Consider the following 26,667-nt stretch of genomic DNA (forward strand, 5'->3'; position numbering starts at 1 on the left):
GCGTCTCGTTCTGTGGGGCACAGACTTATATCATCACACGGTTCACTGCAACACCAAGTACACAATGTGGACATGTCCTCGGGGCACAGTTTCTTTTAAGAATCGCCGGCCTGTTTTCGGTTTTATAATCGGCCACGTCCTCGTAGATCGCTGGTCAGAGCCAGAACTGGGAAATGTTTCTGTACCTGAGGATGAGAAGAATGTCTACCTTTAAGGGGACTGACATTGTCATGATGATTTAGATTATTAAAAATAAAGGTTCCATAAATGGTTCTACTTGGTGAAATGGTTCCACACAGTTGTTCTTCTCTTTAAAACGTTATCAAATGTTCTGTAAATGGCTCTTTGATTGATGCCACTCTTAAATACCCAAGTATTTGTTTCCTGCCAAGAATGGGTTAAATGTGAAGGCACAGTTGTAGTGCAATCAATTGCTGGATCCATCTTAGAACCCTTAAAGTAGGTTTTCTGTTTGGTCTGTTGTAGGTGACAATATATATAATTATTATTATTCATTATTAAATATTTTTTAATTGAATGAAAGTATTTACATACACAGCATTAATATCAATACCATTTCTTTCAGTGCTTTTCCACACAGCGACTTTTGTGCTTCTCCATTGTGTGAATCTGGTGCCTGGAGCTGGGTTGTTTTTTAGTATCTACTCTCCTGTGGTTACATGTGAGTTGAATAGAGACAGCACATGACCTGTAAACCTTGCAGAGCGCTGACTGACGTCTAGCACAAAAGTTCAGACGCTCCTTGGATCGGTGGCCGACGAAATAATCCACCGAGAGCTGGACGCTGCAAACAAGGAAGGAACAAACTCTACTGATCTGTCTGAACTCATACAGATGGGGTTTTGCAGCAGCATCAGCCACGTTTTAGTGGAAAAACAAACCCAGGGACCAGGTGCCAAACATCGTACTCTACACCTTCAGAAAAATTGTCACTGTGCTGGTACCTTCAAGGGTACACTTCAGGACTTGTTTTAATGTTGTTTTATTTTACTGGAGAAACCTGGACGTTCACACCTCTGCTGTACCTTTAAAGATACATTTACACGGTTTGTACCTTTAGGAACGATAATGTACGTTTTTTTTTCTGATAGAGTAGGTACGATGCAATGGAAAGCAGCATGTGATCCACAGAACACAGGATGATTCGGGCAGGTTTCGGGACAGTGTTGGACCTCAGCAGATTTTTGTCTGATGAATTAGTAAATAAAGGTTTGGCCAGAAGTTCAGATGAAAACGATTTGCTTGTTGGATTAGAAGGTATTAAGTTTCCCTCAAAACTGTAAGGTTCTGCTCTGAGCTCTGGAGAACTCACTGTGGTTTCAGTGGTTCAGCAAAAGCCAAAGAACATTTTAATCAATTCCAGCGTAACGTCACATCTGACTCTGAGAGGACTGCGCAAGAACAGCTGGAATGCCCCAAACCTTCCGGCCGTAGAGCATCTGATTATGGCCACTGACAACTCCTCAGACATTCAGACGGACCTCTTCAGCCAGACCAAACAGCACTTTCGTCCTCTTCCTGCTGGACTTTTTATAGACTTTCCGTCATCTCACTCTCTCCCAATGTGACTCGGCTTTGGCCGGACGTATTCCTGTCACATCACAGAGCTCTAGGCGTGAATACGGCCGTCGTTAATTCTCTTCTGATGGCGTACGTCCGAACAAATTGTTTTATTGCTGTCAGAGGCTGATTTCCTTTGGTCGGTTCCATCTGCTCTTTGCACAAACTGAAGACTGACTAAAATATGTCGTCTGGTTCACATCCTTTCTGAAGTGTATTACTCAAGTCTGATGCATTCACACAGTCTGACGAATCCAGAGATACCACCGACATGTCACTGAACATAACTCACCGGGGAAGGTCCAATTAACCCCAGACAGTGCAGGATTTGTTAGGAATTCACATGAAAATGATATATATATATATATATATATATATATAAAGCAGTTATGAGCGTGAGAATCAGAAGTTGTAGCGTTTAAAGAGTTAACACATTCTGAAACAAGTCAACTTTAGCAGCAGCTTGTACCATGCTGAGTGTCAGCCTTAGTGTTAGCATGAGGCCTGCTGAGAAGGGGCCACTGTGAGGAGGTCCAGGTGTCGGACCGTATCGAGTCCAGTGCAGGACCCAGCTCTGGGGCGTGCGTGATCTTCAGAGGCCTCCTCCACATTCCTGTTTCAGTCTCGTAGCAGTCAGAGAGAGACCTCAGTGTTGTGAAAACACTGAGCTCACAGGAGCCCTGACACCACCCTCCTGCCCCTCTCGCCGCTGACCGCTGGTGTTAACACTGATGTCATGTTCGATTACATGCCGCAGCATCTCACAGCCGCTCCTGAGGCGAACACACTGGGCCTGGGGCCACTACTGTAAAAACTAGCGCGCTAGCTAGCTTAACCAACAGGCAAATGGGGAAAATAAAGTGGAATTATTTTATTTAATGCTCATTGCACATGCTTCTGACATTAAGTGCAGGGACTTCAGTATTGAGTGAGTATCTCCAATCACAGCTGGCCCCATGTTTATGTGAGAACACAGAGCTAAACGGATACAATGAGCGCAGAGATATAAGAGCACTGAGAAAACGAGAACCGAACGTAAACAGAGCTTTAGCTCCTTGCTTCTCACTGCTGTGCACTCAGGTTGGGTTGAACTGTGGCTCATAATTTTTTAAAGGGACAGGCACACTATATATACATTTCATTCTAGATTTGAATAATCATAGTGTTAGAGAAATGTGGTGGGCGTAGCATGCTAACAGCAGACTACAGCCTGATTATCAGCTTGAGCAGTATGTAAGAGTTCTTGGGTAGGACTCCTAACACTGCATTAGACTTCTGTAAATAACTCTGGATATAAATATGCACCAGTCTGACAAATTCCATAAAAGTCCCCACGTTTCTGATGAACATTGATTTCATACTGGACCTGGGCATAACTAAACTAACAGAAGCACTTTTTCACTTTTGTTTCCAGGCTTTGATTCCAGCTGTTGCTTTAATGCGTGGGCTGTGCTGCTGGTCTTGTGCTGTTACTAATGCAGATGTTGTGTGCTTTTTTTTCCCCCCACACACAGGACTACTTCACCGATCTGATCACCAACGACAGCATGAATTTCTTCCGCATATCCAAGCGTATGTACCCTCACCGGCCGGTGATGATGGTGATCAGCCACGCGGCGCCCCATGGCCCGGAGGACTCGGCACCTCAGTACGCAGAGTTCTTCCCCAACGCTTCACAACACATGTGAGTCAGTGCAAAGCAGTTCAGGAAGTTGTTCAGACATCCTGATTCAGGCTCTGAGCTGAACTCCCCTGAACCCCGTGTCCTCACTTTCTCCTGAAAGAAACGTCCTGCTGAAAATAGTCGCTTGGCAGTGGCGCTATTGAGTCTACATATTTTTTATTGTTTCATACATTTTAATGATGAGGGTATTATATGGGAGACAAAAAGCTGAACTCCCGGAGAACAGTGGCGGCAGGCGTTCCAAGCTGAATAATTCCTCTCTGAAGTTTACGATGTTATAATTTGACTCTCAGGTAAATAATAGTTGGGAATATTTTTTAGATACTGATTTCTTTTTTTATTAGTTATGGGCTCGTATATTTAAGATTGGTTATTAGAAGCAGACTTTCCATCTAGGGACGTGACAGGGCTGCCTTTGAAACTGACTTTACCACAGTGAAACTTAAATGATTTATCGCTGATGTATAGTTTTGGCACGTGCAAGCGAGGATTTTATGGAGCGCCGCTCTGGTGCCAAGCCCACGATGGGTTTGCAGCGCTGTCATCAGAACTCCGTGACTGAGATCCTATTCCGACGGGGAGTGCCTTGGCAACTAGCCGAATATTTCCGAGCCACGAGAATCCCAAGTATCTTAAAACCTTGAGGAGGACAGGACAGCAGACAGCACCCCATTCAGTCATTGTTTGCCCTGTTGTTTTCCCCCCATTATTTCACACTCCCTTCTAGTTGGACTTCCTGACCCTCGACTTATCAATCAGCCTGTTCATTCACCGCTCGGCCTTCTGGGGAGGGAGGAATGCATTGTCTGCTTTTCCGAACACCCTTTGTGACGTTATTAATATATTTTTAGCATGAGCTCACGCTTGTGAATAGATCAGGGAGGCCCCGGATCACGATGACTGGCATATTGTCGTAATGTTGGGAATCTTGCTGGGCCTGTTTTGCCAAATTAGCAGCGAGGTTTCTGACGTTCCGGTGCCGCTATGGACCATTAGATCTGATTCACACTTGAATCTCTTCACATAGTTAAGGTGTGGAGCTACAGAGAGAGACATTATTTAAATTATAAATGAGGTTATCTCTGTTACAGAGCAGTTCTTTTGTAAATAACTGGTAATGAACAGTGCCATATAAAGATTTATTTCTGAATATAACACAAAAGGTAGAAACAGCACAAACTGTTTTATACTAAACCGTCATATTTCAAGGGAAGATGATCTGGAAGATCACTGTGTTATGTATGCAGACTTCAAACGAAGAACAAATGCTGTTAATCAAGGGTCAATAGCTTGTTCCTCAGTCTTAAAATCTGTGACGGACATCAGTCATTGGTTTAATCTCACAGATCTCTCTCTGATCCCAGACCTCTGTTTAATGTTTAATCTCCTGTCTCTAATCGTAATTCTCATAACTCGTATCTGTTATTGTAGACTAGCCATCCGGTGCAGTCTAGAGGAGGATAGGCTCATCTCTAGAGTCTTGGATCCTCATGCTTTTAGAGATTCCTCCTCTGGAATGTTGTTTTAGATGGAATTAGATCTGTTGCATTCGATAGAAAAAGAGCTATGCCACTACATTTAGATCGACTTGAACTTTCGCCAAACTTTGTTTGGTGCCAATTGCGAATTGGGACACCGCCGTGGTTCATCCATCAAGAGCATAATGGGAACAAACACTGAGTGACCCCTGATGTGGTCATCTGTCAAGTGCCAGAGCTGCAGGACTGGTGAGAGCTATGGCTAAAAAGCTTTGGGTGTTCTCACATACGTCGCCAGCTCGAAACCACAACGGCGTCTAATCAGAAATGCATCAAGGCTTCACTGATGTAATGGAGTGCACCAGTAAATCACATGGGTGTTTACAGATTGAAGGCCAAAGACACATGGCATTGATGTTAATCCTGTTAGCATTCCTCACACCCAGAATATTTATATCACGCAGTGTGTTTTCAGTGTTTACTGTAAGAGGTGGAGGGAGTGCTGATGCAAAGCAGTACAACAGAAAGTCAGGGCGTGTCCCAGGCTTTGATTAGTGATCGTTCTTGTTTATTACAACTTTATTGAGGATTATTAAAGTCTGTCTCTTTGAACAACAGTGCCTATCACTTCCTAGCAGAGTTTTTTTTGCCGAAAGCACACTTGGAAAGGCCTCATTCCAATCCCCCACGATTAGCAGTGACGGGCGTCGTGTGTATGACCCCTGTCAAATCCAGTTTACTCTCCTGACCTCCTGCCTGAATCACAAAACAAGAGATGAAATGAGCTGTTCTGATGTGGCTCCACTTCTGGTTGAGTGCTGAGATTTTAGAATTGCCTCAACACTCATCAATGCGTGTCCAACGGAGAAGAAAGTAAACAGAGCGAAAACGGATAAAAACCAGAGCTTCTGCTCCTCGCTCCTCACTGCTGTGGGTTCGGGGTGAACAGCGAGCGGCTCACTATCATTTTGAGGAACAGGTGCTGTTTAGACAGGGAGAACGCTGCTGTGGGGTTTGATCCTTGTGGTGTTTTGACCAATGACAATCACAGATGTTTCAAGACCCAGGAACTGACTTCACTCAGAAAAGGGGAGAATATGTCGACTTTAATTAATTTACAGTGGGGTTAGGTTCCAATAAACCCATTTCAAGGTTATTTTATCTCTAAATGGGGAGCTGGCTGTATGCCCAGAGTCTGTGGGAGAGTATCGTAATTCATATCGCTTCCCGGGGGAAAAATCGAAGTTCAGAATACTGCTCCTGCTGAATGTGTATTTATCTGAATTCCCAGCATAAAGTCGTAACATTTGTAAACTGATTCATAATAATCTGAGGACCCGTCTGTACTCATTTCAGTTTCAGGTAAAATGTATGCAGTTGGGTTTAAATCCTCTGAACAGAGGGGAACAGGGAGACTTCTCACTGCTTGGAGAGTATAAACAAACCCAGGGCCTGCTGTTTACCCATGTTTTCATTTTGCCCACTTCAAATGCACATGACTTATTGAGTTTGCGCTCCAGGGCTTGTTGCGAACTTTATTTTGGGCGCCGGAGGCCAGCGAGCTTATTATTTTTCTTAAGCATGTGCCAACCCTCAAATGATTTCCCCGAGCCAGGAGAGCCAGTGTGTGAGGAGGGATGGATGGTGGATGTTGCAAAAACACCTCTCTGGGAGAATTTGTAGATTTTCTTGGATAAACAGTGGGTGGAGTGATAGCTTAGTGATGCCCATCCAACCCATTAAACAGCAGATAAATGGTAGGGAAATGGTAAACAGGTGCATGGGTTGAGATTGTGAAGTGTTTTCTTTGTCTTGTTTTGTTTCTTTAACAGTACGCCAAGCTACAACTACGCTCCCAATATGGACAAGCACTGGATCATGCAGTACACCGGCCCCATGAAGCCCATCCACATGGAGTTCACCAACTTCCTGCAGAGGAAAAGGCTCCAGACGCTGATGTCTGTGGATGACTCTGTGGAAAAGGTCAGTGAGTCCCAAACTCGACATGGACATTTTAACAGTTATTTAAGAGCAGGACTTTAAAAGCAGACCATGTGTCCCTTCAGATCTACAATACCCTGGTGGACACAGGGGAACTGGATAACACCTACATCATCTACACGGCAGACCACGGCTATCACATTGGTCAGTTTGGTTTGATTAAGGGCAAGTCCATGCCTTATGACTTTGATATAAGAGTGCCCTTCTTCGTCAGGGGCCCTAACGTGGAGCCAGGAGCCAGGTCAGTAATGCAGCTGAAGTCTTTAACCTATCTGTTTGAATCACATTCGTCATGTCGTCCTACACAATTTCATTTGTCCCTACAGGAACAACCATATCGTCCTGAATATCGATCTGGCCCCTACGATCCTGGACATTGCCGGTCTGGACACTCCAGCTGATATGGACGGCAAGTCCGTCCTGAAGCTTTTGGAACAGGAGAAGACTGGTAACAGGTAGACACACTTATTCACTTATTCATTCACTGTCTTTAACCCTTAATCAGTTCAGGGCAACGGTGGGTCCAGAGCCTACCTGGAATCACTGGGCACAAGACGGGAATACACCCTGGAGGGGGTGCCAGTTCTTCACAGGGCGACACGCACTCATACATTCACTCACACACTCACACCTATGGACACTTGAGTCTCCAATCCACCTACCAACGTTTGTTTTTGGAGCGTGGGAGGAAACCGGAGCACCCGGAGGAAACCCACACAGACACAGGGAGAACACACCACACTCCTCACAGACAGTCACCCGGAGGAAACCCACGCAGACACAGGGAGAACACACCACACTCCTCACAGACAGTCACCCGGAGGAAACCCACGCAGACACAGGGAGAACACACCACACTCCTCACAGACAGTCACCCGGAGGAAACCCACGCAGACACAGGGAGAACACACCACACTCCTCACAGACAGTCACCCGGAGCGGGACTCAAACCCACAACCTCCAGGACCCTGGAGCTGTGACAGAGGCACTACCTGCTGCTCCACTGTGCCGCTGTAGACAGACTCATGTCCACTTTAAATCGTGTTGATGGAGACGCTTAGGAAGGCCATGTTTATTAGAGACTGATTCTGACTGTGATTCAGTGGAGCATTTGGATCTTGTTAAGGAAGGTTTTCTGGTATGTACAGCATGTCAAAATAAACGATTGCTCTGTCTCTGGGGACCGGAATTATGTCGAGTGGATTATGTGGAAAATGCTTCATAAATTAAGATGTTAGTTTAAAACTGTGATAACACAGAAGAGGTCCCACACTGCAGCCTTTGGTATTTAGGCCTGTTTCATATTGATACTTTACAGCCATGTGGATTTTGTTTTGTTGCAGATTCAAACCAAACCGGAAGCCCAAAGTGTGGAGGGACACGTTCCTGGTGGAGAGAGGGTAAATATCTTTCTGGTCGCATCAGCAGCAGTGGCATAGAGTAACTTTTTGAGAAACATGTTCTTGACGTCTCTTAATGGGACTTGAGATGTTTCGGTTTTCAGAACGTATGCTCTGTCTTTCTGCCGGTCGTGAAATGGTCATTTAAAGTAAAGGGCATTTGGAAAGAAGCTAAACATTCGTATGAAGCACGTATTAGCAGGGAGTGTGTAGAGTTACACTCTCGTCTGTTCAATAGATGGTCTATATTCATAAGAGCTTTTCAGCTCAGTCACAGAATCTGTAAAGTGCCCTTAGTAATGTGGAGCCGCACATATTCACGTTCTACACGTCTCGGTGATTAGCTGAAACTGACTCGCTGCTCTTTCTAAGCTCTCAGATGTGTTACTGTAACTCTGCAGACGCAGACACGCACTGTGTAAATAAACCTGCCGTAGGTGGTAGCTGTATGACATTACCTCAGGAATGAAAGAGAGTGTTCAGCTGATAGCTCCGACTCTTCTCAGGGTTTCTGTGAGAGAGGAGAGGAATGCTGAGGAGGTATCATGTTTATCCTGAAGGTCGCCTCACCCTGAGGTGGTACTCCGAGCCCATTCCCTGCCAGTGAATCAAATTTACATTTTCCTCACATTGCTCCATGTCTGATCCCTGAGTCTTTAGCTTTGTAAATGTAGCTAACAACAGTGGAAACATATACTTCTCCGTAAAGAGAATACAACTCATCACACTCTTGCCAGAGCGCATTAAAGAAACTTATAAAAGAGACCTTTTAAAGCAGGCCTCGCTGTTCTTTTTTTTAGACGATATTCTAAGATTAGGGGGAAAGTGGTGGACTGGGTGTATTTTCCCACAGGCTGCTGCAGCTCCCTGGTTTCATGTCTGTACGCAGCCTGCTGAGATTTTCTCCAGTAAAGCACCGCTGATGAAAGTCGGCTGGTCCAGGAACCGAGTAACTACCGCACGTAAAACCAGACCCAGGGTGGCCCGCGTATTCAAAGCGAAAATAGTTGGACCTGTTCTGCCAGCTGCCGTGAAGCTCCTGGTTTATGACTCGTGAGACGAGCATCGTAAGCACTTCATTAATCAGCTGTAAATAATGCCCTTCGTTTACGGCCGCAGTCTAGGACTCGATGCCTTCTTTCTGTTTTGTTTAGTGAAGCTCTGTAAAACCACGCTGGACACGGTGAGGCAGGAAAGTAAATGTAGCGCAGTATCAGAGCGACAGATGGCTTTATTTAGTTTCTGGAGACTGGAGGGTCACTTGTCTTTATTCAGAGAAGAGGCTTTAAGCTGAGGGCAGTAAAGAGGGGTCAGATGATTTTTCCTGTGGTGATTCCCAACACAAATATAGTCTGTACGTGTTCTACCCGACCCGGCCCGCAGCACTCTTAAGTGTAGAAAACTGCACAACCCTGACAGAATCGGACCCTTAAGGTGAATAAACCTTCTGAACAGCAGCATCAAACCCACTTTTTAAAGATTAAATTTATGTTTAAATGCCGTCAAGCAGCTTCCCCACAGCTTTTACTCTGGATCAGCCAAACAATGTGGAGATGTGTGAGGATCAGTGTCAGAAAGGGTACGGTGTTTTATCGCCACAGGTGATCCTCAGGTAAAATGTATGAACTCAATCTGTCTTTATTTCTTCAGTGTTCTCCTGTTTCCATTTGTTCTTTAAAAAAACGGAGCCACAGATCATCTTTATTTCATGTTTATACGTCTTGATTTGATCGCTGCCCCCTAGTGCACGTGTTCATACGTCGACTCTGTGAACATCTGAGTGCGATGCCCATGATGCAGCAGCATGTACCTGGATCTAAACCCTAGTGTAAACAGTCCTGCAGATTAGACTGTGTGTGTGTGTGTGTGTGTGTGTGTGTGTGTGTGTGTGTGTGTGTGTGTGTGGTTCCCATGCTGGATTCATCTATCCCAGTGGGCCTGAAATTGTAGGTAATGAAAACAGGGAGAAAGCTGTGTTAATGTTGGGAAAGAAGCTGTGAGAAGCCGTGAACCGATCTGTTTCTTCTCCTTGCAGCAAAATCCTGCGAAAGAAAGAAGAATCCTCAGGCAGCGTGAGCTCGGCACACACCAACAGCCTGCCCAAGTACAAGAAGGTTAAAGAGGCGTGTCAGCAGGCAGAGTTTCAGACAGCGTGCGAACAGCCTGGACAGGTACACACACTTCATATTTACCTGATTCTCACACACGTTCTTTCCCTACAGTCGAAAAGTTTGCGGCGCTTGATGCCGTTCTGAGACGAGCCGCTGCCGTTTACAGCCGCGGATGTGCGATTAGAAATTGGTGTACTTTGGTAAGAGCAGCTAATTCCCTGTTAGTGGACTTTCGTCAGTGGCCTGGCCCCTAACTCTCCACAGCATCGTGCAGAATTACAGCGATACAAATTATTACACTTTCAGGTAGACATTAAAACACAGCCAGGATTTCCAGGGGCGGTGCTAATGGGAACCAGGCACCTTTTATGGTTAAGTGATTGCCTCTAATGCCAAGTCTGGGAATTTGATTAAAAACAAAGGTTTTCTTACAGAAAAGTTCGGGTTTGGGGTGTGTGTGTGTGTGTGTGTGTTGCACACTTATACGGGTGTATACGCTGATCAGAATCCAAGCATCGTTCCCAAATGTCTATTGTTTAAGAAATATCACATTTCTCTCCCCCCACAGACACTGTTTTTGTAGAATAACCTACTGGATCATTTATATAAAACAAAGTGTGTGTGTGTGTGTGTGTGTGTGTTGTCACACCTCTGACTTTCTTTTATTCCTCTGAACCCAAACGTTTAGTCGCTGTGGTGTAAATGCGTGAAAACTCTGTTATGGTCTGAATGAAGACGGTAGACAAAACTGTAGCAGATCGAGTCTGAGCTTGTGGACAATGTTCATTCTCTCTCTCTCTCTCTTCATTTCTTCTGTCTCTGTTTTTCCCCTCTCTCTCCCCTCTATCTTCTATCTCCTGTCCCCTCTCCGCTATCTCTCCTCTCTCTCCCTCTCTCTGTGTGTGTTATGGAATGTGTAAAGGGTTGAGGGTAAAAGCAGTCGTAATGCAAGACTTCACCTGATGACTGCTGTCCTCCTCCACTTCCTGTGGAGGAGTCAATGAGGGCAGTGTGTGTGAGAGAGAGAGATAGTGAGTTAGCGAGGCTCTGCAGAGTTTGGCTGTGAAAGTGTTTGCTTTTGACTGTTTGACCAGCAGCTACTGGAGCCAGACTATGTGTGTGTGTGTGTGTGTGTGAGAGAGAGAGAGAGAGAGAGAGAGAGCATACAGTTCACACAGCAGTGGCAATCAGTGTGTCATCGTGTGTGTGTACACAGTTCATCGTGTTTTCTTAGGGGGAAAAAAACGAATTGTTATATTAGCCTCAGGCTCCACTGCAAAACTAAAACAGGAAAAAAGAAAAAAAGTGTGTGTGTGTATTCTGCAGAGATATCCATTTATTTACACTAAGTGCAGCTTTATGTGTTCAAGAGGTGAGTCATTAAATTAAATTGTGTACATGGATTGATATTGTGTGTGTGTGTGTGTGTGTGTGACAGAAATGGCACTGTGTGGTAGACCTGGAAGGGAAATGGCGAATTCAGAAGTGTAAGGGCTCGCTGAAGACCAGCTCCAGGAAGAGAGTGAGGAGCCTGAGACTGAGGTCCTACGACAGCCGAGAAAAAGACTGTCGCTGTGGAGAGAGGGGATACAAATCGACCAAAGCCGAGCGGAGAGAGCACAGACACGTCCAGGGCAGGGGCCAGCGTGAGTACAGCTCTGGGATTGAGAGGCTGGAGGAGTATAAAACACTGTTGTATTTCAGTCACTGTTCTCAGAAGAAGCTGCAGAGGAATATGTGCTTCAGGGACCTTCAGTGTTTACGTACAAACCCGGCTCCATAGGGCCCTGGGGCGGTGAAACACTGTCCTATGAGTAAGCAGTGGGTGGTTGGAGTTTTCCGTCCCAGGGATGTTTATTTTCAGAGGACTTGGTGTTGCAGTGCCACCTACTGGTGATGAGGTGCACGTTCACGGGTCTTAAATATTCCTTATTCAAAAGACCTCTTAACTTCATATGAAATATAAATAGAGCACTACAAGTGTAAATAGAAGTCTACGGAATAGGTTTTAAATGCTAAAACTCATGACATAAATATAAACATGCGTACGGTTGTACACTGAACTCCTCCTGATCCGTGGTGTAATAAACACTGTGGATGGACTGGACCTCAGTGTAAATCCCTGTCTGAAGCGAGGGCTGGATTGTTTCCTCTGTTGCAGGCTACAGACCTCGTTTCGTCCACACTCGCTCGGCCCGCTCTCTCTCGGTGGAGTTTGAGGGGGAGATTTACGCTGTGGACCTGCAGACGGACGACAGGGCGGCGGCGGAGCCTCGGCCAATCAGCAAGCGGCATTACGAACCCGAGGAGTCCACCGACCCTGACTTCGGCCTGGAGTCGGACGATACGTCTGAGGAGATGCTGGCGGACGACACCAACGCGGTGGGATACCCGACCTCCCTCAAAGTCACTCACAAGTAAGAGACGAGTTCTTTGGGGGAAATGACTATAACTTTCGTTAAATCAATCAGTAAAAACTTTACTGTGTAAACAGTGTTACTCTCTAATTTCCTTTCTGCAGTTTGGTGTGTGTAAGTCTCCTTTATGTTTCATTATTGTGCTCCTAAATGATCTCAAACATCATAGTTCTGCATTAACTTCCATTATAAATGTTTTTCCGTTCTCTTGAAAAGTCAACATTTTTGAGATATTACGGTTCTTCTTCTGATATACTTTCTCTCACAGTGAGATCGTTGGTGTGTGCTGCTCTTGTTAATCATTCTACTGTGTGACAGATGCTTCATCCTGCTGAATGACACTGTGCACTGCGAGAGAGAGATTTACCAGTCCTCCAAAGCCTGGAAAGACCACAAGAGCTTTGTAGACCAGGAGGTGAGTTTATTTTCGGAAAACTGGCTTTAGTAGGCCCTCTGTAACAGGAGATTTCACACGTCTCTGCTACAGCCGTAAAAACACGTTGTTCTGTACTTGGTTAAAGCCACTGCTTACACACAGTGGGGTGTAAAGGTCATGGACCACGAGAGGAAGGCATTGTTCTGTAAAATAATACAGAGCTTTTCATGGAGTCTATTCCAGGGAAGACTCTGCAACTTTGCAATATGTTGTGTGTTAATCGCAGATCGAGCTACTCCAGGATAAAATGAAGAAGCTGCGAGAGGTCAGAGGGCACCTAAAGAGCAGGAAGCCGGACGAGTGCGACTGTGGAAAGAAGAGGTTTGTCTCAGTAATGAATTGTGCAGTCATAGTTCAACGCGCTTCGAGTAGAACGCTAACTGCCAAAGACGAGGTCAGTGCTTGGACAGCTGTGACTCTCCGAAGCCTGATGATTGGCTCATGTCTTAAGGCTCGTAAATGAAATAAAACACAAATGGCTTCGCGAACGAGTGCAACATAACCACTGATGTCATCTGATCTGAGATCACAGAAAGCTTATATAAGGCAAGCTTTCTCTTGTCCCAGCTCTACTCAGTCACACACCTCCAACAACTCCAGACATTTAAAGACGTATTGGGTTTTGTTGTGAATTATATACAACTTACCCACGCCGTGTCAGACGCCATTGTTAAAGCTGCTGTGTCCTGAAACAACAAACTACTGTAGTTTTAGCCAGTAGCCTTTCTTATAAGATATGAACTCAGTGCTGTTCTCTCTCCATTAAAAGCGTCTACTATAGCAAAGTTAAAGGGCACAGAAACAAGCCTGAGAGGGTGAAGAGCAGGAGCCACCTCCATCCCTTTAAGTGAGTGTCTCCCAGCTGTGTGTGGTGTGTTTGTGTGTGTCTCCCTGAACCCACGTGCGTGTGTGTGGTGTGTGTTTCCGCTGCTCGATCAGCGGGGCGGTCTGTCGGGTCTCCTGTATTTCTTGTTTTGAGGGTGCTTCCTGGTCTTGTCACTTGCCGCTGTGTTTTTATGTGGTGCACAGAGTCTGGGTCCACAGCACTGCGCTGACATTTCTATGTGCTTTGTGTTAATTAACTGACACCATGCTGGAAAAATATGTCGATTGTTTTTGTGATTTCATGTCTCTAGCAGTTTTTACTGTGTGTGTTTGTGTAAACTGTTCTTCACAAGGGAAAAGATAAAGCAGTTAACAGCTGTTGTGATCAGAGTCTGCTCTTATGGGTTGTAGCATGGTGTGATCACCTGGGAAAAGGACTGAACCCCTGCCATTAGACACAAACGTCCTTTATTTCTGTGTGAGGGGTGTTTGTTTCTCCAGCTTTCAAACACCACCATCAACTCATCCACTCATTCCCAAATCATGAGGTTAAAAGGGTTGTCTATGGGCAGGAAAACACCAAAATGTGCTGTTCATGTGGTTGCTGTAGACCCTGGGCCAGTCCCGGACGTGTTTTGATGTAGATTTTAAATGTAATGAGAGTGTGCTCCATGTTTTCTACAGAGAGGTGGCACAGGAAGTCGACAGCAAGGTCCAGCTCTATAACGAGATCCGCCGCAGGAAGAAAGAGAGGAAGGAGAGGAAGAGGCAGAGGAAAGGAGACGACTGCAGCCTGCCTGGACTCACCTGCTTCACACACAACAATGACCACTGGCAGACCGCCCCCTTCTGGAACTGTACGGCACTGCACTCATTCGTCAGTGTGTGTGGATGAGATTGCATGGGAATAGCCACGTGTGGGTTTTATACACAAGGGTTTTGTTCCGAAAGCAGGACCTGTAATAAAAGCATAACAACGGAGTATATATATATTTTAGATGTCCGGGGTGGGACTAGACAGCAGATGTATGTTAGACCTGTGTTTAACAAAGAGGCATATCATATTTAATACTGTATATAACATGGCGGCACGGTGGCGCAGTAGGTAGGTGTCGCAGTCACACAGCTCCAGGGGCCTGGAGGTTGTGGGTTCGATTCCCGCTCCGGGTGACTGTCTGTGAGGAGTGTGGTGTGTTCTCCCTGTGTCTGCGTGGGTTTCCTCCGGGTGACTGTCTGTGAGGAGTGTGGTGTGTTCTCCCTGTGTCTGCGTGGGTTTCCTCCGGGTGACTGTCTGTGAGGAGTGTGGTGTGTTCTCCCTGTGTCTGTGTGGGTTTCCTCCGGGTGACTGTCTGTGAGGAGTGTGGTGTGTTCTCCCTGTGTCTGTGTGGGTTTCCTCCAGGTGCTCCGGTTTCCTCCCACAGTCCAAAAACACACATTGGTAGGTGGATTGGGGACTCAAAAGTGTCCATAGGTGTGAGTGTGTGTGTGTTGCCCTGTGAAGGACTGGCGCCCCCTCCAGGGTGTATTCCTGCCTTGCGCCCAATGATTCCAGGTAGGCTCTGGACCCACCGCGACCCTGAACTGGATAAGGGTTGCAGACAATGAATGAATGAATGTATATAACATAAAGGATATTATAGCTGTATTTAACCGACTGGCTGTTATTTATTTCTTTTTTGTGCAGTGGGGGGTTTCTGTGCTTGCACAAGCTCCAATAACAACACATACTGGTGCCTGAGGACGATTAACGACACACACAACACACTCTTCTGTGAGTTTGCCACTGGATTCCTGGAGTACTTTGATCTGAACAGCGATCCATACCAGGTGAGCCAATGTGATCAGGTTTTCACATAAATACACAACGTAAAAACAAATCAGAATTGTATTGATGTGGTCTAGTGCTCGCACCGACTGATGTTTGTGTGCATTATGCTCCAGAACTCCAGAAATTAAAATCCTTCCCTGAATTGACTTTCCACTGCCCTGACCCCTTGGTTAGAGAGACAGGCACGTGTGCCCCTCATGCGTTACACATCAGATAAACCCAGGGGAGTGTCATTACTGTTCAGATGCTTTGCTGAGTGCTGAGTCAGTCTTGTTGCTGTGTGGTTGCAGTTGACCAACACGGTTTACACAGTGGACAGAGACGTCCTGAACCAGCTCCATCTGCAGCTGATGGAGATGAGGAGCTGTCAGGGTCATAAACAGTGCAACCCCAGGCCAAAACACCCAGATGCAGGTACTGCCCCTGCTCTCTCTCTCTCTCTCTCTTTCTCTCTCTCATCACCAGTGATGAATTTAAAGCATGCTGGACCACCCAAGGTGCGTAGCTCGACTCTGAATCATAAAAAGACGACTAGGGTTAATTGAAACCTTGATTTTATTGCAAACATTTGATATATTGATATATTTTAAAATGTACAGATTGATCCAGAGCATCCCTCAGTGTTAATCTTGTCACAGATGAAGGCTAGCTATAGATGCTGCGTCAGAGCCAGGGGACTCTTATTGCTGTATCACTGTATTCCTGTCTGAGCGGGGAACTGAACCAAATGACACACCCTTACACCCATCGTTCCCTGGCCTTAAAGTCCAGCCTGTTTTTCCTCCATCTCTGCGTGGTGTTGCACGCTGCATGAGAACAGCACTGAGCCGCGTTACGACGGTGTGTCAGTGTGTTCGTAGAAGGTGGAGGGGTCTGACTCTAAGGTCTTTCTCTTTTTTCTCCTCCTCCTTTAATTAACCCCTTCTTCCTCAGCAGGAGAACACACTCTCACTCCACTGTTTCTCTCCCCTCTCAAAGCCAGGCCCTGATGGAGGACCACGTTCTTAAGACCGCACACGTGATCTGTGTATTATTCGTCTGTTGTTGACGTCTGCTGGAGGCCCATGTTGTTGCTGATGGTTCAAAACCTTGCGTCTCTGCCGTTAGTTTCATGTCAAATGTAAATGGTCCAAAATGACTCTAAAGTATAACTTACTTCTCAAAGTGTGAGGGTGGTTTTGTTCCGACAGCAACAAAGCCTTTAGAAGTCTAATAGACAAAGGTCTTGTGCCGACTGTGACTCATCTTGTTAATTGCAGGTGAAAATACGATGAAGATGAGGGTGAGGTGGAGATCGTTGAGGGTCTTTTTTAAAAAAGCAATAAAAAGGAGAAGATCGTTATTAATTCACAATGAAAGTCTTCGCCCGTTGGTTTTAGTTGAGGGGAGGGGTTATGAAGTTCTTAAAAGCTGGCGATGGGAGTCCAGTAGAGCTGTAGAACTCTGAACACTAGATTAATTTCACTGATATTCCACTTTATTTTCTTACAGTTGAGTTAATGCTGAAAAAACTAGCGGAATGGACAATAAAAATCATGTCCTCTGCTGTTTAAAGTTCAAAAATGCAGTAGATACTTTATAGAATTTCATTTTAAAAGATATACAGCGCCAGTCAAAAGTTTAGACACGCCCACTCAGGGAGGGGTTCCTTTGTTTTTGGGCCGTTTTCCACATGTTGTGAATGTACAGCACCAGTCAAAAGTTTGGACACATCTCATTCAATGTTTATTTCTTATTGTTTTCTCCGTTGTAAATGAATGTGGAGGACATTAAAACTATTTTTATACTTTAGACTCTTCACAGTAGCCCCCCGTCGCTTTGACGACAGCTTCACACACTCTCTCCGTTCTCTCAGTCGGCTTCATGAGGTCGTGACCTGGAACGGTTTTCAGTGAACAGCTGTGGCCTCGTCGAGAGTTAATCTGTAGAACCGCTCTCTTCTGAATGTGTCTGAGACTGTAACTGGGGCTGTGCAGAGGTAGGGGCTGGTACACAGCTCTATACAGTGACTAGCTCCACTCCACCAATCACTGATGAGGAGGAGGAGGTGTGTCCACACTTTTGATGGGTGCTGTACTTTAACTAAATGATGGGTCAGATCTCTTTTGAAAGTCCCCTACATTTATTTCCCTCAGACAGTGACTATTTTGAATAAAGGGAGGTGCTGCCCTTTAAAGCCGACTGTAGGGTGTGTGTCACTGCATCATTAAGAGAATGTTAACTTGGTCAACTCCTGGTAACAATGTCTGGTTTGTTCTAGTGGATCTCTTCGTGTCTCACCCACCCTCTTCATCCAGGCTTCCTCCGCGTTCTTCAGACTGTCTCCACTAACAGTGTTTCTCTTTAGGGGCTACGTGCCGTGCGTGAGGAAGATCTACATCATGAATGTCTCTGTATTGTTCTTTTCCCCTTCATCCACAATTGACACTTTAACATTCAATTGCTCTTATTTTCTTGATCAGGGAGTAAAGATGGAGGAAGCTATGATCCACACAGGTATCCACCCTTTTTGATTTCATCCATGGCTTTTTCCCCCCTCCATAACTGCATGGGCCAGCTACACTTTCCACTAATGTACTAGGATGCCTCGAGCTACACGTGTGTGTGCATGCTGGGTTGCGCTAACATTAATTCAGGCACTCAATTCCAATAGCTCATCATCAGGATGAAACGAATTAGCATATTAATGTGATTCGTAGCATTCGCGCTCACTGGGAGTAGTGGGTGTCCTCCAGTTCATTCACGTGGGGGATTTAGCACTGGGTCGATGAAAGAGAATAAATAGTGCTCAATCATATCACTGCATACATTTCAAACTGAAAGACCTGTGATGTGCTGGAGACCTTTAAGACCCTGAGGGTTCCCCACTGTCAAAAGAGATTACAGTAAGACTTCCACACAGTGTCTTTGATGCAAAGCACCGAACAGCACCCCCTTGTGGTACAGCTCTTAAATGTGAGCGAGTACGTGAGTGAATGAGTTCAGAGGGGGGTTGGTTTTATCTAAATATCATCACAAATTGATTCTGAATTTTCATTCGTTTGCTCGAGTACATCACACCATCACGAGCTTCATTAATAATTAGACCACACCTCTGTTTTTCATGTTCTCTTACTTTTGACCTTTTTATTCACTTTTTGCCTCTTCTTTCTTGACCCTGTTTTTGTTTTTTGTGGTTCATCTGCTGACCAGGCAACAGCAGCACCGAAAGTGGTCAAAGTTGAGGAGGCCAAGCCTTACGTCCCTGTGAGTCTCGAAGCGTGCAAACCTGTCTCCATAATCTCCATCCTCATCCCACCTAGATCTCCATACCATTGAGCACACAAACGCACACACACACACAGCTCACAGCTGAGTGCAGACTTGGAATTGCTGTCGGTGTCTCAGTGAATTCTGCTTGACCTGCTTTGGGAATGCTCATTCCATCCAGGCTTTCCACCTTTCTTCTCCACACTGCACTGATTTGCAGATTTATTTTATTTTTCCTTTATCCATGAGCTCCTTTTTCCTGACTTCTTCATTCCAGGTTGTCTGGACCTTTCCTTTCAAACCCAATAAAGGCATCGTTTTTTGTTTTGTTTTCATCTCTTTGTGTTTTTTTTTCATTGCGTAGGAGGCTATGTACAATCTGCTCGTGATAAGTCAATCACATCCAAACACGCGTCAATCTGCTGCCCCTAGGCAACGCTTACTGCTTCAGAACATAGCGGCTTTCTCTCCTTTTGGTCCTCAGCAAAGTTCTGCAGTGATGTGGCAGGGCTCTAATCAATCATTTCATGGCCCTTCGTGCTGTAACCAGCCAGGGACATGCATGACTGCATGATTTCTAAATGCAATCCCTCTGCTTTTTCATACCTGGTGTCTGTCGAAACCTCCCTCACCTTGTCGCCTCTTTCCGCAGCCCACAGCCAGCATGGGACGGACGAAAAGGTTAAGCTACCAAACTTTACGGAGCAGGAGGACGTGGACTGGCAGGGACTGGCACAACTTTATGCTGTGAACGAGAGCTTGTTTGATCACAGGCACGACTACAGTCCCAACCTGGAGGACTGGACCAACTTTGGGAAGGATGTAGATAGGATGTTTGCACTGCTGAGAGATTTAAAGCAACTCTACCGGACCGATAAACTTGACCCCCTGGACGAGCCGGGCTCTGGCTCTGGGGCCGGGGTTCTGGAGGAGGCTAGTGGAGCTGGGGCCTTAGACCAGGGTGCTTGGACCCCGGTAATTACCACAGGACCTCAGATCATGACCCCTGCTTTCCCAAAAGCCGGTTGCGCTGGGGATAATGTTATGAGCCCTGTGTTTACGACAGGACCACCAATCATGACCCCACAAGCCACAGGACTTCAGACAACGACCTTGACTACTGCTCCTAAAGTGACCCTTAAATCTGCCAACGAACTTCCAGAGGGGCTTCAAACTGAGCTCACTCCCAAGAGCCTCGTCTCTAGGGGAGACACTTGGGCTCAGCAGCTGGAGAACGAACTGGATGGAGACGGAATAACCTTCAGCGGCAACGGCCTGACCGAACTGGAGACCCGTCATCATGACGTCCTACTGTCAGGCTCCAGTGGTGTCCACAGGGCTGAGCTGGACCCCAGCCTGGCTACGGCCCCCCATGGAGACGAAGAGGAGCAGGAGGACGACATTTTTGAAGCCCAAGGCTTACTTCCCCTCGCGGTGAAATCAGAAAAACTCCCAGAGCTGGCTGCAAAGCCTCCAGTCAGACCTTCCCCTCACCTCCTCCCCCTTCACAAGTCCCTGGACCCTCATCTGGACGCTAAAGACCCTCTGGATTCAGAGGGGAGTGGTCTGGGTCCTTCCTCCTCCATCAAATCCATCTGAGAAAGGCCTACAGGCAATGCACTGTGAAATCCAGTCACCCAGAGACTACAAACAGAATGACTTTTCTGAACCCTGATATTATTATTTTTTTACAGGTGCTTCCTTTAATTAGAAATCAGTGTTATATGTTTTGTAAGATATACATATATTATATATATATTTAGAGTTGGAGCCTGAATGTTGGGGTTGAGTTTTAAGTTTCAAGCAGAAAACAACAACAAAAGCAAGTTTTAATGTATTTTTTTAAAGAAAAGCAAGGTTTATTTGAATTTAAAAAATTGCACTCCGTCAAAAGAAAACCACGGAAGCAGAAGTGCCCCAGTGTAATGCACTTTTGTTTACAGTTTAAATCCCAAGGCCCCGACTGTTCTCAGTGTTCAGCAGAGGACTGCACCCCCACGGCACACGTTTATTTCCCCCGAGAGGCAGAAACAATCCGCCGTAAACCTGAAAAAAGCCTGAGTGGTCTTTAGTCACAGTCTTGTTGCCTTTTATTGTGCTTTGGTTATTAAGCGTCTGACTGAAAAAGTTAAGTTGCACCATTTTGTACTTAGTTCACACATTGGTTTTTGTTGGTTTTACACACAGTTTTCTCACAGGGTGTGGTTTAACTTCATGGTGAAGGTACGGTTAATTGGGTTCAAACATCAAAGCAATATTTATGAACTGTTCTACGGTAAGGTCACACTCATCTTTATGAAGTCCTGTAAATTCTCTGAACCGTCATCAAAGCCCCCAGTGAGTGTCCAGCGTCGTTCAGCGCCTCGTCTGGACTCTTCCTCTTTTCTTTATTGTTTTCGGTCATTGTTAATTGTCCCTAACCTTTTCCCTATTTTTTAAAGTTTTAAGATTTTTTTTTTTTTGTTTAGTTCCTGACCTCCTCCCAAACTGCAGAAATCATTGAGGATTATTTCTCTCTCTCTATTTTTTTTTTTTTTAAACAATTCTGGCTTCTGGAAAGCCAAGAGGCTGTAATGAAATAAACATTTGTCAAACTCTGATGTCTCTTACCCATGTCTCTGAACCCCACAACAATGCAGATGTCTGCTCTGGGCTGAAACTATAGCAGAATAATGTTGATGTTGTGATTTACAGGTTCAAGTTCAAGAAGTTTGTCATTTCAGCAGTCTACAGTGTTTACAGTACACAGTGAAACAAAGTAGCGTTCCTCCAGGACCAAGGTGCTACATAAAACAATACACAACAAAGTGCAACTAGTGTAAAGATAAAACAGTGCACACACATTAAAGTGCAAAAGACATAGAATATAAAACAATACACAACATTAATGTGTATGCACCGTTTTATGTTGCACTAGCTTTGTACTAGTTGCACTTTAAAGTGCAAAAGATATGGCTAAGAAAATACAAAACAATGTCCATACAGTACAATACAAGACAATACAATTACACTGCAATTTAAAGTGTATTTGTGCTGTAAACGGTAACTGGATGTAAACATGATGTAAACAGGATATGTGTAAACACTCATTTACAGTCCAACAGACCAGTGTTTGCGTGAAGAAGTGTGTGTGTGCTTCTTTAGTTCAGTCTCAGTCTCTAGGTGTTCAGGAGTCTGATAGCATGTGGGAAGAAGCTGTTACGGAGTCTGGATGTGAGGGCTCGAATGCTTCGATACCTTTTTCCAGACGGCAGTAGGTTGAAGAGTGTGTGTGAAGGGTGTGTGTGATCTCCCACAATGCTGAGTGCTTTGCGGGTGCAGTGAGTGGTGTAGATGTCTGTGATGGAGGGAAGAGACGCACCGATAATCTTCTCAGCTGTCCTCACGATCCGCTAGAGGGACTTGCGATTTGCAACAGTGCAGTTTCCAAACCAGACAGTGATGCAGCTGGTCATGATGCTCTCGATGACTCCTCTGTAGAAAGTGGTGAGAACTGGAGGGGGGAGATGAACCTTCTTCAGCCTTCGCAGAAAGTAGAGGCGTTGCTGGGCTTTCTTTCTGATGTTACTGGTGTTAGTGGACCAGGTGAGATCATCCGCCAGGTGGACACTAAGGAACTTGGTATTCCTGACAATCTCCACAGCAGAGTTGTCGATGTTCAACGGCGAGTGCTCACCCCTTGTTTTTCTGAAGTCTACAATCATCTCTTTGGTTTTGTCCACGTTCAGAGACAGGTTGTTGACTTCACACCAGTCAGTTAGCCGCAGCACCTCCTCTCTGTATGCTGACTCGTCGTTCTTACTGATGAGACCCACCACAGTCGTGTCATCAGCGAACTTGATGATAATATTTGAGCTGTGCATCGCTGCACAGTCATGGGTCAGCAGTGGACTGAGCGCGCAGCCCTGGGGGGCTCCAGTGTTCAGTGTGATGGTGCTGGAGTTGTTCCTATCGATCCGGACTGACTGAGGTCTCCCAGTCAGGAAGTCCAGGATCCAGTTGCAGAGAGGAGTGTTAAGGCCCTGTATATTCAGCTTCCCGATCAGGTGCTGAGGAATTATGGTGTTGAATGCTGAGCTGAAGTCTATGAACAGCATTCGGGCATATGTGTCTTACTTGTCCAGGTGGGTGAGTGCCAGGTGCAGCGTGGTGGATATGGCATCGTCCGTTGAACGGTTAGGACGATACGCGAACTGTAGAGGGTCCAGTGTGGGGGGAAGTAGGGTTTTGATGTGCCTCATGACGAGCCTCTCGAAGCACTTTGTGATGACCGGTGTGAGTGCAACGGGACGATAGCCATTGAGGCAGGACACAGAAGAATTCTTAGGCACAGGGATGATGGTGGTGTTCTTGAAGCATGTTGGAACAACGGCGCTGCTAAGAGAGATGTTGAAGATATCAGTGAAGACATCAGCAAGCTGGTCTGCACATTCTCTGAGCACTCTGCCAGGAATGTTGTCTGGTCCAGCAGCTTTTCGCAGGTCGACTCTGCATAGAGTTCTCCTCATGTCAGCTGCAGTAAGACAGCACCTGGTCGCTGGGAGAAGGGGTGGACTTTCTCGCCGTTACGTTGTTCTGTGCCTCAAACCGTGCGTAGAAATGGTTCAGCACGTCTGGTAGGGAAGCATCTCCGTCACAAGCAGGTGGTGTAGTCTTGTAGCTGGTGATGCTCTGGATGCCCTGCCACATGCGCAGAGTGTCTCTACTGCTCTGGAAGTGGCTGTGAATGATCTGGCCATGTGCACGCTTTGCCTCTCTGATAGCTCTGGAGAGTTTGGCCCTCGCTGTTCTCAGGGCCACCTTATTGCCTGATTTGAAAGCGACATCTCTAGCCTTCAGCAGCGCACGCACCTCTGCATTCATCCACGGCTTCTGGTTGGAGCGGATGGTGATGGTCTTCGAGATGGTCACATCATCGATGCACTTCTCTATGTAGCTGGTCACTGATGATGCGTACTCCTCCAGGTTTATTGTGTTGCTGTAAGTTGCAGCCTCTCTGAACATGTCCCAGTCAGTGCACTCGAAACAGTCCTGAAGAGAAGAGATTGCTTCTGATGGCTAGATTTTCACCTCTTTCAGAACAGGTTTCGATCGCCTGACGATGGGTCTGTATGCAGGAATTAGCATAACAGACATGTGATCTGAGTGTCCGAGGTGGGGGCGGGGCTCTTCCCTGTACGCGTCTGGAACGTTTGTGTAATCAAGATCCAGCGTGTTCGCTCCTCTCGTAGCAAAGTTCACATACTGGTGGAATTTAGGGAACACTTTCTTGAGATTTGCATGATTAAAATCTCCAGCAACAATAAACAGTCCATCCAGGTGTGTGTTGTGGAAATCGCTTATGGCGTCGTATAATTCCCACAGCGCTTGTTTTGTGTTTGCATCGGGAGGAATATAGATTGCGATTATGTAAATAACGATGAATTCTTGAGGTAAATAAATCAAATCAAATCAAATCAAATTTATTTATATAGCGCTTTTCACAACTGATGTTGTCACAAAGCAGCTTCACAGAATTCCAGTAAGACAAGATTTGACATGAAATGTAAAGACAAATGTAAAACCCTCAAGTGAGCAAGCCAGGGGCGACAGTGGCAAGGAAAAACTCCCCCAGCTGAGGAAGAAACCTTGGGAGGAACCAAGGCTCACAAGGGGTGACCCATCCTCCTCTGGTCAATCTACTGGTGATGATAGTTAGTAGTCCTGGGTAGTCCAGTTAGTAGTTAGTAGTAGATAGTTAGTAAATAAAAAGGTCTACATCTCAGCCACAAACTCCACTAACGATGAACAATAAGCAGAGACCAGCACAGAATTCTTACACCATTCAGTGTTGATATAGACACACAAACCACCACCGTGAGGCTGGGTCTCTGTTAACTCGAAATGTGGCTAGCCCATTTAGCTGAATGGCGGCGTCGGGAATACTGTCGCTCAGCCATGTCTCCGTAAAAACAAAAACACAGCAGTCTCTGTATTCTCGCCGTGCAGTTCGCTGAAGTTTGATATAGTCCAGTTTATTATCCAGCGAACAGACATTGGAGAGAAAGAGAGAAGGGATAGCCTACCGGCTCCAGTTAGCTCTTAGCCTAGCATGGATGCCCCCTCGCTTGCCGTGCTTCTGTCTCCTCTCACACCACTTACGTCGTCTCCTTCCCCGGCCGCCGGCATCAGGAAACGTCGAGGATTCAGGGCTAGACCTCCGAAGCAAGCGGAGGTTCTGCAGCGTCTCCTGGAGGTCATGTACTGTAAATTTCCTGTTTGCGATATTGAAGCAGTGTCTGGCGGTGATATATACGTACTACAGGTGCTCCTGCGTCCATATATTATAAATAAAATGAAAAAAAAAACGTTTTTTAAACAAACCAAAGCCCGCTTGGTTCCGGAGCGGTGTTGACGCGTGCGGCGCCAGCTCACAGGTGAGTGACGTACCACAAATGTCCCAATCCCTGTTCCCTTTAAATGATAATAAAAATGCTGGTTTGTCCCCTTTACATCCCCTTTAAATATTCTTAAACTCTGTGAAACAAAATATAGTTTACAGCTTGTCATTTTCTCCATAACCTTCATATTCTGTAAGACACGAGATTAAGGAGCCATTTGAAGGCTGTAACTGTCCTCTTTCCATTGGAGTGGTGTAATTTACAGGCCCTCGCTGTCTGTCTACAATCTTCAAATCAAATATAATTCAATATATTTATCAGTTACTCCATGACCATGAGGTAAATCCTCTAAATGGGATCCTGCACGAACAATCAATCCCTAGAGAATGGGTTATAATCATGAAATGCCTTACATCGGCCACAAGAGGGCGCCCGTTCAAGGCCACGTATCGCAGATTGACATCATTTTTGACACTGGATATTTGTATTACCCCAGTTTTTCTAAAAGGACACAGTTACACAATCAGTGAGTCCATTGTTGCTTCTCAGAACCTAACATTGCCTACTATGACGTGTCGTGTCCAAAACACAAGCCGTGCGATTCATGTTTGTAGTAATAAATATAGAACACGGAAATGTCACGTGATCCTATATTTAGACCTGAATAAATGCCTTATTAGTGAACTTTGAACCCTCCTGGTGAAGGTTTACAGACATCTGAGCCACAAACTGGACCCTAGTGATGCATCTACTGTGATATGATTCTGAAGTTTTGAGGCATTCAGGAGTAAATTGGAAGCATATAGAAACACTTTTATGGTCAAAAAACACATGCTGTTGTACTTTGAAGGGTTCTTTTACAATAAATACCAATGTTATTCATTTATTCCAAGCAGATAGAACATAATAATCATAATAAAAACATTAAAACAGTTTCCTGTCAAAAGCAGTTGATCAGTTACAGCATTAAAGGCTGAGCACCACTTAATGGTCCTCCATGAATATTCCACATTATTGTAGTTACTGACAGATATAAGTATGAATTAAAATGAAAATAGCAGCTTAATTCGCTTTAAAACTGACAATTTTATTAAATTGACGGAAAAACCCGAGCTCGCTACGGAAATTCTCGAACGCGACCGTGACGTCACTGGTGGACAACAGCTGAACAACGCCGCGGTAAAACACCGTTATGACCGACTGTTATGACAGTATCTAGCTAAATAACCAACATTATTCATGACAATAGCCTAGCAATAAGCTAAACTCAAATGTAG

At 45.5% G+C, this 26,667-nt stretch overlaps 1 protein-coding gene across 2 annotated transcripts in view; it reads left to right on the forward strand.

Annotated features, from left to right (window-relative positions):
* sulf1 (sulfatase 1) overlaps positions 1-21,599 on the forward strand; it is a 109,307-nt gene extending 87,708 nt beyond the window's left edge. For both annotated transcript variants that reach the window (XM_066642293.1, XM_066642302.1), the window contains 15 exons: positions 3,096-3,265; positions 6,576-6,726; positions 6,810-6,985; positions 7,071-7,199; positions 8,088-8,144; positions 10,180-10,315; positions 11,694-11,901; positions 12,417-12,672; positions 12,991-13,087; positions 13,335-13,429; positions 13,878-13,955; positions 14,618-14,790; positions 15,618-15,760; positions 16,052-16,175; positions 19,663-21,599. In XM_066642293.1, the coding sequence (XP_066498390.1) occupies positions 3,096-3,265; positions 6,576-6,726; positions 6,810-6,985; positions 7,071-7,199; positions 8,088-8,144; positions 10,180-10,315; positions 11,694-11,901; positions 12,417-12,672; positions 12,991-13,087; positions 13,335-13,429; positions 13,878-13,955; positions 14,618-14,790; positions 15,618-15,760; positions 16,052-16,175; positions 19,663-20,609 (2,940 nt within the window). In that variant the 3' untranslated portion in view covers positions 20,610-21,599. The remainder of the gene's footprint in view (positions 1-3,095; positions 3,266-6,575; positions 6,727-6,809; positions 6,986-7,070; positions 7,200-8,087; positions 8,145-10,179; positions 10,316-11,693; positions 11,902-12,416; positions 12,673-12,990; positions 13,088-13,334; positions 13,430-13,877; positions 13,956-14,617; positions 14,791-15,617; positions 15,761-16,051; positions 16,176-19,662) is intronic.
* The last annotated feature ends 5,068 nt before the right edge of the window (positions 21,600-26,667 follow it).

Source organism: Hoplias malabaricus, chromosome 1 (assembly GCF_029633855.1).
Source record: "Hoplias malabaricus isolate fHopMal1 chromosome 1, fHopMal1.hap1, whole genome shotgun sequence".
NCBI lineage: Eukaryota > Metazoa > Chordata > Actinopteri > Characiformes > Erythrinidae > Hoplias > Hoplias malabaricus.